Consider the following 10,531-nt stretch of genomic DNA (forward strand, 5'->3'; position numbering starts at 1 on the left):
TTTATTCAATACTACATAGTATACAGTACACATGTACATATGCAAACAAATATACATTACGTGATGTTATGTTGCATGTGCATATATAAATACATACATACTTTGCATCAACTCCATATGCCATTCTGCAGTATGATTGGACGATGAACAACAGCATGGAAGATAAGACTATCAGCATGGTTACACTTGGTGTCAAAACATATAGCATGTACTAGTAAATAGTACTAAATAGTAGTTTAGGTGTTTAGGTGTTCACACACGCTTTGTTGAGACATCACACCCACGATTTCATGTTGGAAACACACCAAAAAAAATTTTGAGTTGCAGAAACGGGGAATCCTTTTGCAGTTTTTTTGCAGTTGAATTTGTTATGCATGCACATATAGCACATATAGCATATATAGCATATATAGCATATATAGCATATATAGCACATATAGCATATATAGCATATATAGCATATATAGCATATATAGCATATATAGCATGTATAGCACATATAGCATATATAGCATATATAGCACATATAGCATATATAGCATATATAGCATATATAGCATATATAGCACATATAGCATATATAGCATATATAGCATATATAGCATATATAGCATATATAGCATGTATAGCACATATAGCATATATAGCATATATAGCACATATAGCATATATAGCATATATAGCACATATAGCATATATAGCATATATAGCACATATAGCATATATAGCACATATAGCATATATAGCATATATAGCATATATAGCATATATAGCATATATAGCATATATAGCATATATAGCATATATAGCATATATAGCATTTGTGTTTGGGGTCACTCAGAGCCAGATCTCCTCACTGCTTGTGCTGTTCACCTTGTAGATGTATCCCACCATTGGATATCTTGCAAACCCTGGGAGAGATCACGCATTAGAAAAAGAGTAGAATTAAAGAACTACACTGCTCTTCGTCTGTATTGGAAGTACTGCATACTGTGAATACTCAACGTAATAACATGACCTGACCTCTGGCTGCGTATGCTAAAGACAGGTCTTCATCCTCCTCTTCTTTCTTCTTCTGTCCACCACCGTTTAGCTGGCTTGTCTCTCGTGCTTTGGAGTCATGTAGGCATAACGGGGCAAAAAATGGAGTTTAGGAGCAAATAAACGTACGTGACGGCAAATATACTCGTGATCAAAACTGTAAAACTAGCTGGAAAAATGCAAGAATTTACAGTTTGCACTTTTACGTCTTAATTGGTTCTAAGTAGAGCTTCAAAATGTAAAAAGAAGGGTTGGGGTTAGGGGTTAGAGTTAGGATTAGGGGTTAGAGTTAGGGGTTAGGGTTAGGGTTAGGATTAGGGTTAGGGGTTAGGGGTTAGGGGTTAGGGGTTAGGGGTTAGGGGTTAGGGTTAGGATTTGGGGTTAGGGTTAGGGTTAGGGTTAGGGTTAGGGGTTAGGGTTAGGGTTAGGGTTAGGGTTAGGGTTAGGGTTAGGGTTAGGGGTTAGGGTTAGGGTTAGGGTTAAGGTTAGGGTTAAGGTTAGGGTTAGGATTTTGTGGTTGGGGTTAGGGTTAGGGTTAGGGTTAGGGTTAAGTTTAGGGTTAAGTTTAGGGTTAGGATTAGGGTTAGGGGTTAGGGGTTAGGGTTAAAATTAGGGGTTAAGGTTAGGGTTAAGGTTAGGGTTAGGATTTGGGGTTAGGATTAGGGGTTAGGGTTAGGGTTAAGTTTAGGGTTAGGGGTTAGGGTTAGGGGTTAGCATTAGGGGTTAGGGTTAAGGTTAGGGTTAGGGTTAAGGTTAGGGTTAAGGTTAGGGTTAGGATTTGGGGTTAGGGTTAGAGTTAGGGATGGGGAGGGTTAGGGTTAGGGTTAGGGTTAGGGTTAGGGTTATGGTTAGGGTTAGGGTTAGGGTTAGAGTTAGGGTTAGGATTAGGGGTTAGGGTTAAGGTTAGGGTTAGGGTTAGGGTTAGGGTTAGGGTTAGGGGAGGGTGTTAGGGTTAGGTTTAGGGTTAGGGTTAAGGTTAGGGTTAGGGTTAGGGTTAGGGTTAGGGTTAGGGTTAGGGTTAGGGTTAGTTCAGTGCAAAATCAGCTTCAAAATGAAAGCACAGCACACCCGGATTCTACAACCATCATACTTATTTTTAGATTATTAGCCAATGGAAGAAATGAGTGTAGCAGCTACGTATGTTAGATAAGAATATAAACTATATCAACCACTGATGGAAAAACAAGATCAAAGTAATGGACTAAAGATGAAAGTGAATATCAGAAGAGAAGAAGCGTGATTATGTACGTAGTATATTCAACGGTGATGAATCGAGTTGAAGATGTACCTTTCTTCAAAGTGCTGAGATCATGGAGCTGCATGTTGGAAGGCAGCGACATGTTCTCTCTTGGGATGTAAGGAGTCACTGCTTTTAGGTTGGTGGAGTCACTATGCACATACATAATACACACATAATAATATTTATTATTTCTGTTTCCTGTACGGCACCGTATGGATGCTGGGAGTGGCCTGCCTGCATTGTAATAACAGTTTCTCATTTATTGCTTTGGCTCCTACTAGAAGAACCCCAATTTGCATCTACGGTGTTTTTATTTTACCTTTCCTGAGGCTCTGATTGACCAGAGTGTTGGATGTTGACTATGACTACTGCTAGAATACTTTGTTATTTTGTCTCATTATAATTGCTGTTCTTGCATTTAAAAATAAAAATAAAAATAAAAATAAAAATAAAAATAAAAATAAAAATAAAAATAAAAATAAAAATAAAAATAAAAATAAAAATAAAAATAAAAATAAAAGTAAAAATAAAAATAAAAATAAAAATAAAAATAAAAGTAAAAATAAAAATAAAAATAAAAATAAAAATAAAAATAAAAATAAAAATAAAAATAAAAATAAAAATAAAAATAAAAATAAAAATAAAAATAAAAATAAAAATAAAAATAAAAATAAAAATAAATTTTAGGCTACACTGGAACCTTGGTTAGCGCCATTAATTAGTTCCAATAGGTCCAAGACCAATTTTCCCACAAGAAATAATCTAAATCCAATTAATCCATCCCAGAAAGCCCAAAATATTGACACAAAAAACATTTTGTCCTTAATTGTCTTGATCAATACAAGCAGTTGATGTTTGCTAAATACAAGGATGAAGAGTCTTGAACCAGTCATGATGTGCTATATATATCACTATATTGACACTTACTATGGTACCCATTATGGCATTGGATGCTCATATCACCTTGTACTTCGGTACGTGACAAAAAATGTAAAAAATAAAAAAAAATTAAAAATTAAAAATGTTCTAAAAAATTTAAAAAAAATAAATTTTAAAAATTAAAAAAATAAAATTTAAATAAAATAAAAATAAATAAAAATAAAAAAACCTTAAACTATATTAGGAAAGCAGGAAGTGAACAAATGTAACAGTTAGTGATTGTAAAAGTACCAGATGGAGGGGTAGGATTTAATAAGCTTTGCTTCTTCCTACTCCTTTTGGACATGTGGAACTGGGAACTGATTATGGGATGCACTCAATTGGAATCTGATGCATGTTCAAATCAAATTAAACCATTACCATTACCATTACCATTACCATTACCATTACCATAACCATTACCATTACCATTACCATTACCATTACCATTACCATTACCATTACCAATACTATTACCATTACCATTACCATCTACCATACAAAGGTCTACTTTTATCGCCATTTGATTAAAATGTGATATTCCATAATGGCTGACCAGGAACTAGCATGGTATTTACCTTTTCTTGGTCATCACAATCTCCACTGTATCATCTGGAACACAAAACGATAACGTTTAATATACTTCCTGATTTGTGTCACGCACCCATAAGGGGCCACACTTCTCACCGATGGACTTGTTCTTAGTTTTTTGCATGAGGCAGAGGACGATCAGGCTGAGGATGAGAAGGGCCATGAAGGCCATGGCCCCCCCGGTAACGATTCCCAGCATCGGCACCTCCACGCGAGACTGCAGGAACTCTGAGGGAGACACAGGAAGGCTGCGGTAAACGCCGGTCGTTCAAACGCGTTCCCTGTCCGAAGCCCAGTGACCTGCCAGGGTGAGGTTGCTTTGCGCCGCGCCGACGCTGTTGCTGGCGTTCAGCGAGATATTCCCTGATAGGCTGCCGAGTGTGACTTTCAGCGTGTGGTTGGTCAGGTAGGGGTAGCTACGTGAGTCGAGGACGAGGATGTCCGAAGTATTGGCCACGAGCTGACCCGACTGGTCCACGAAGGCGAAGGTGGCAGGCGGGTTGGACTGAACCAGAGCAAAGAGGACTAAGATAAGGCCGGGGTCTGAGGTTTCGCTGTAGTGTGCGCTGACCCTGAGGATCTCGGGCTGAACTAGAAGACAAAGCAGAACGATGCTAAGAACCTCCATTGCAGACCTTTTACAAGAACTCAGCGTGTATTCGGTCAAAAACCGAAGTATTTCCTGGTACTCACACTGGACATTGAGCGTGACCGTGGCGTTGTAGCTCTCTCCAGACTCGGGGTCCGACGCCACGCACACCAACTCTCTGTCCCACTTCCTGGCCCGCAAGGAGAACGAGCTGTTGCTCTGATTGGCTCCTGATCTCCTCATCGCAGAGTCTTTATGGGACGTCGTCACGGGGGCGCCTTTCGGACGGAGCGCCCTCTGCTGCTCCCCGTTCAGGTACCAGGTCAGCAGGGGTGGGGCCTGCCGATCCCAGCCGTCTGATTGACAGCGGAACTTGTGTGTCATGTTTTCTCTTAATGTTACCGCCGCCCGATGGTATCCGTCAATTTTGGGGGCGGGTTCGATAGCGCCTGTGGGAACAGGAAGTAACGTTTTTGAGGACTGAATTCGGAACTCAAGAAGTAGCAAAATGAAGGTCAAATATGATGGACTTTTGAATATTAATCATATATATCGTACTGTAGATGTGTTGAGGTGAACTTCTACCAGTGCTCCTTCACTACATCCATAAACCTCCTCTTTGGTCTTCTTCGACAACTCCTACCTGGCAGCATCCTTCTACCAATATATGGACTATCTCTCCTCTGGACATGTCCCAACCATCTCAGTCTGGCCTAAAGGACTTTATCTCCAAGGTCTATAACATGTAATGTCCCTCTGATGTACTCCTTCCTGATCCTATCCATCCTGGTCAGTCCCAATGAGAACCTCAGCATCCTAGACCTCTTCCATCACGCCTGACACTCTTCTCCATCCGTTCCATCCTGCCTCCACACGCTTCTTCACCTCCTTCTCACAATCTCCGCTCTTCTGAACTGTTGACTCCTTCAAATTCTCCACCTTCTGTGGCTCTTCTCTTCTGGAACCTCACTCTTCACACTTTTGACCAACATCCATAACTACAGTCGTAAAAACTTCCAAACATAAAGCTGCTTTTCAGAGTTCTTGTGTTTGAAATAATGCTGGGATAGGTGCAGATTCTAAAAGATCTAAAAAGGTTTCTGTGTGGGTTATTGTGTGTAGCTGCTCTATAGGAGTCCACAACTCAATACAAAGGGCCACAAATGAGCAACACGGCTCGTGTTTTTAGCAACAGGGCCCCTTCCACCTTCTGTAGCTCTTCTCCCTGGAACCTCACTCTTCACTCTTTTGACCAATATCTATTCCTACAGTCGTAAAAACTTCCCAACATACATCTGCTTTTCAGAGTTCTTGTGTTTGAAATATTGCTAGAATAGGTGCAGATTCTGGAAAATCTAAAAAGATTTCTGCGTGGGTTATTGTGTGTAGTTGCTCTATAGGAGTCCACAATTCAATACAAAGGGCCACAAATGAGCAACAGGGCTCATTTTTGAGCAACAGGGCCCCTTCCACCTTCTGTAGCTCTTCTCCCTGGAACCTCACTCTTCACTCTTTTGACCAATATCTATTCCTACAGTCATAAAAACTTCCCAACATAAAGCTGCTTTTCAAAATTCTTGTATTTCTTTGAAATATTGCTGGAATAGGTGCAGATTCTGGAAGATCTAAAAAAGTTTCTGGGTCGGTTATTGTGTGTAGCTGCTCTATAGGAGTCCACAATTCAATACAAAGGGCCAAAAATGAGCAACAGGGCTCATTTTTGAGCAACAGGGCCCCTTCCACCTTCTGTAGCTCTTCTCCCTGGAACCTCACTCTTCACTCTTTTGACCAATATCTATTCCTACAGTCATAAAAACTTCCCAACATAAAGCTGCTTTTCAAAATTCTTGTATTTCTTTGAAATATTGCTGGAATAGGTGCAGATTCTGGAAGATCTAAAAAAGTTTCTGGGTCGGTTATTGTGTGTAGCTGCTCTATAGGAGTCCACAATTCAATACAAAGGGCCAAAAATGAGCAACAGGGCTCATTTTTGAGCAACAGGGCCCCTTCCACCTTCTGTAGCTCTTCTCCCTGGAACCTCACTCTTCACTCTTTTGACCAATATCTATTCCTACAGTCATAAAAACTTCCCAACATAAAGCTGCTTTTCAAAATTCTTGTATTTCTTTGAAATATTGCTGGAATAGGTGCAGATTCTGGAAGATCTAAAAAAGTTTCTGGGTCGGTTATTGTGTGTAGCTGCTCTATAGGAGTCCACAACTCAATACAAAGGGCCAAAAATGAGCAACACGGCTCATGTTTTTAGCAACAGGGCCCCTTCCACCTTCTGTAGCTCTTCTCCCTGGAACCTCACTCTTCACTCTTTTGACCAATATCTATTCCTACAGTCGTAAAAACTTCCCAACATACATCTGCTTTTCAGAGTTCTTGTGTTTGAAATATTGCTAGAATAGGTGCAGATTCTGGAAAATCTAAAAAGATTTCTGCGTGGGTTATTGTGTGTAGTTGCGCTATAGGAGTCCACAATTCAATACAAAGGGCCAAAACTGAGCAACAGGGCTCATTTTTGAGCAACAGGGCCCCTTCCACCTTCTGTAGCTCTTCTCCCTGGAACCTCACTTTTCACTCTTTTGACCAATATCTATTCCTACAGTCATAAAAACTTCCCAACATAAAGCTGCTTTTCAAAATTCTTGTATTTCTTTGAAATATTGCTGGAATAGGTGCAGATTCTGGAAGATCTAAAAAAGTTTCTGGGTCGGTTATTGTGTGTAGCTGCTCTATAGGAGTCAATACAATACAAAGGGTCAAAAATGAGCAACAGGGCCCCTTTAAGACATTATCAATGTCCATCCATCCATTTTGTAGACTGTTTTCTAATATTTTTTTTAATAAGAGAATATAGTTGTGCACCACTTACCATCGCCTTTAAAACCAACAGGTAGCATTTGAAATTTGAAATTTGAAATTCCATTCCGAATGTATTATAAACGATGACTTCACATATGACAACAGTCCAGTTGATGAGACCAGAGATCTGGTCATCTTTACCTGCATAGGAGAAGGCCAGTGTCTGAAGAAACACAACAGCCCGACATCCAGATGACCACCATCTCTTGCACACATCGTCCATACTATCTCCGCATACACAAGCCTACCTGATGGGAGATGAGCATTTGATTAAAAAAAGAGTGGAGCACCATTTTCAAGAAAAAGCGAAAAAATGGTCTTGAGGAAGGGTGGTTGGAAAGTTGAAATACATGGACCGTTCATCCTTGCTAAATCCAAGGATGAAGAGTCTTGAACCAGTCATGATGTGCTATATATATCACTATATTGACACGCACTATGGTACCCATTATGGCATTGGATGCTCATATCACCCAGTACTTTGGTACGGGACCAAAATAAAAAAAAAAAAATAATAATAATAAAAATAAATAAAACTAAAATAAATAAAAATAAATGAAAAAAAAATTATGTCATTGTATGGTCATATCACCTTGTACTTCGGTACATGACCAAAATAAAATTAAAAAAAATAAAATTAAAAAAAATTTAATAAAACTAAAATAAATAAAAATAAATAAAAGTTAAATATTATGTCATTGTATGGTCATATCACCTCTTACTTCGGCACGTGACCAAAATAAAAAAAGAAACAAAAAAAAAATAAAAATAAAATAAATTAAAATAAATAAAAAATAAAAATTATGCCATTGTATGGTCATATCACCTCATACTTCGGTATGTGACCAAAATAAAAATACATAAATAAATAAATAATAGAAATTATGTAATTGTATGGTCATATCACCTTGTACTTCGGTACATGACTAAAATAAAATCAAAAAAATAAAAAACAAAAAAAAATAAAATAAATTAAAATAAATAAAAAATAAAAATTATGTCATTGTATGGTCATATCACCTTGTACTTCGGTTCGTGCTAAAAAAATTTAAAATAAATAAATAAATAATTAAAAATAAAAAATAAAATAAATAAATATATAAAACTTAAACTATATTAGGAAAGCAGGAAGTGAACAAATGTAACAGTTAGTGATTGTAAAAGTACCAGATGGAGATGTAGGATTTAATAAGCTTTGCTTCTTCCTACTCCTTTTGGACATGTGGAACTGGGAACTGATTATGGGATGCACTCAATTGTAATCTGATGCATGTTCAAATGAAATAAAACCATTACCATTACCATTACCATTACCATTACCATAGGATGTCCCATGAAGTTCTCGTACCCGCGGTTTAAACAGTTTGGACACCCCTGATTTGATGATGTTGTCACTTCCAAATTCATGCAAAGTATAGATGCTCTGATCTTCTCTGTTGGTTGAAAACATTACATTAGTGGTTGAACTGATGCCAACGTGCATTCAGGATTGCAGTTCCTGTGTCTGCTATTGGAGCCCAGCATTTGTGTCACCAAGGACGCAGTCCTGGTCCTCATCAGCCTGCCATGATGAGCAAGGAAATGATCCTCACCCAAGCGACGCTTGCTTCACACCAGCAAAGCAAGGCCGCAGGGACTACAAAAAAAAGGTCCACGCACATCCACAAGGCTGCATGCACGCTCGTACAGATGCTTGTGCTTCACGCATTTCATCCCTAAATCCTTCACCACCTTCATCACGCTCATCACACTCATCATCACAGTGTTACCTCAGCCCTTTGTGCAGACGCTGCTGTGATTCAGCCTGCCGGATCTCCATGGCAGCAGAGGAGTGAAGGATCGTGATGAGAGTCAGCCTTTCTGACTCAGTAGCTTTCCCATCTGCGTCCACTCAGCTACACACACACACACACACACACACACACACACAAGGTTCTCTGCAGGATACGGCACCTCCAGTAGCAGCATTCACTCACTGGTGAAGCCAGCTGACTCAGGCAGTCATTGAGAGGAGAGTGGGAGGGAGAGAGAAGGGGAGGTAGCATCCGAGAGGATGAAAGGATGAAGGGAAGACAAGTAGAAAATACAAAGGATGCTAAACAGGACAAAGGGAAGAAGAATTGGACTGTGGTGGAGATGAGAGCAAATTTAATATCTCCTTGTCGTATTCTTTATCATCATCAGACACGTTAAAGATGCACACAACTGCTGCTCATGTTTTCTGAGCTCCATTATTTTAGACTATAAAGCTTCTGCAGTGCAGCTGAACAGACAGACAGAAGCAGCCGCACACAGAGCACTGCAGCTATATAAATACATAGAACAAATGTGACACAGGTCCAATATCTGGAAAGCAGACTTCCATCACATTTTTACTTACATCCTATAAAGTCCAGTCAACCTTCACGTTCCTTCTCGGGTGTCCAACATGGAGATCCAACACTCAACCATGGATGAAGGCTGGCCTCCTCGTCCCCTCCACTGATGTACCATGTACCATGTCCAGTACCCGCGTGCAGGAGATGATGGTAAACAGGTTTTCTATGCTGTAACTACAAAAATATTCCATCCATAAATAAGGAATCCTATATGGCAGAAATTCACTCATCACTTTTTTTGCTTAATTTGTTCTTTTAAGTCACTATTGACAATATGTCTCAATAGCATTGACGACTACATAACTTATTATTCATTTCCAAAAATGCTTTAGTGTAGTTCAAATGCTCACTTTTCATCGGCTTTTTTTTTTTTTGCTGTAACTACAAAAATATTCCATCCATGAGTAAGGAATACTATCTGGCAGAAATTCACTCATCACTTTTTTTTTGCTCAATTTGTTCTTCACTTTTCATCGCCTTTTTTTTTTTTTTACAGATGGGTGTACTCGTTAAAGTGCCGCCATTATTATTTGAGTAAAATTCAATTATTTTGACTTTTGGTCTGAATCTGGCACTCTTATTAAAAATTGTTGTGAATTTGGTGCTATATATATTTGTATAATATATTATTTCCACTTTTAAAATAATAATGCCCAAGGAGTACATCAAATTGCTTAATTAGGCAGATTGCTGTAATCGCTTTAAGGTCCCCGAGGGGGGCCAACTCAATGGTAGGGTCCAAATAGTTGAGAGAGTGGGATTTTGCCTTTATTATTTCCACTCTAGGCTAATAAAATGATATTTTCTTAATATTACAAGTTAATTCATATGAAATTGCAACTTCTTTTCTACAAGTTTTTGTAGTTGTAGACTTTATTCTCATAAAATTATAGCCGTTTTCTC

General features: G+C 38.8%; 1 protein-coding gene across 2 annotated transcripts; it reads right to left on the reverse strand.

The window, feature by feature from the left end:
* tmem25 (transmembrane protein 25) lies at positions 1-9,342 on the reverse strand. Of its 2 annotated transcripts, XM_078793038.1 has the most exons (10): positions 9,020-9,342; positions 7,392-7,498; positions 4,484-4,828; positions 4,091-4,381; positions 3,887-4,018; positions 3,778-3,811; positions 2,330-2,430; positions 1,024-1,110; positions 777-911; positions 1-380 (listed from the first exon to the last, which is right to left on the reverse strand). In XM_078793038.1, the coding sequence occupies exons 2-9, from the start codon at positions 7,471-7,473 to the stop codon at positions 838-840; spliced, it is 1,146 nt and encodes a 381-aa protein (XP_078649164.1). In that variant the 5' UTR covers positions 7,474-7,498; positions 9,020-9,342; the 3' UTR covers positions 1-380; positions 777-837. The 2 variants fall into 2 exon arrangements, with proteins under 2 accessions (XP_078649164.1, XP_078649165.1); XM_078793039.1 differs by lacking the exon at positions 7,392-7,498 and having other exon boundaries at positions 9,020-9,341.
* Between the last annotated feature and the right edge of the window lie 1,189 nt (positions 9,343-10,531).

Source organism: Doryrhamphus excisus, linkage group LG8, assembly GCF_037039965.1.
Source record: "Doryrhamphus excisus strain RoL-2023G ecotype Guam linkage group LG8, RoL_Dexc_Guam_v1.1, whole genome shotgun sequence".
Lineage (NCBI taxonomy): Eukaryota > Metazoa > Chordata > Actinopteri > Syngnathiformes > Syngnathidae > Doryrhamphus > Doryrhamphus excisus.

What these genes read in the sequence shown, in the direction of transcription:
- tmem25 (XM_078793038.1), bottom strand. Translation starts at nt 7,473, where the DNA reads ATGGACGATGTGTGCAAGAGATGGTGGTCATCTGGATGTCGGGCTGTT. An exon ending in ACTGGCCTTCTCCTATGCAG is followed by an intron (nt 4,829 to 7,391) that starts GTAAAGATGACC and finishes CTGTTCCCACAG; the next exon opens with GCGCTATCGAACCCGCCCCC. An exon ending in TTTAGCATACGCAGCCAGAG is followed by an intron (nt 912 to 1,023) that starts GTCAGGTCATGT and finishes GATCTCTCCCAG; the next exon opens with GGTTTGCAAGATATCCAATG.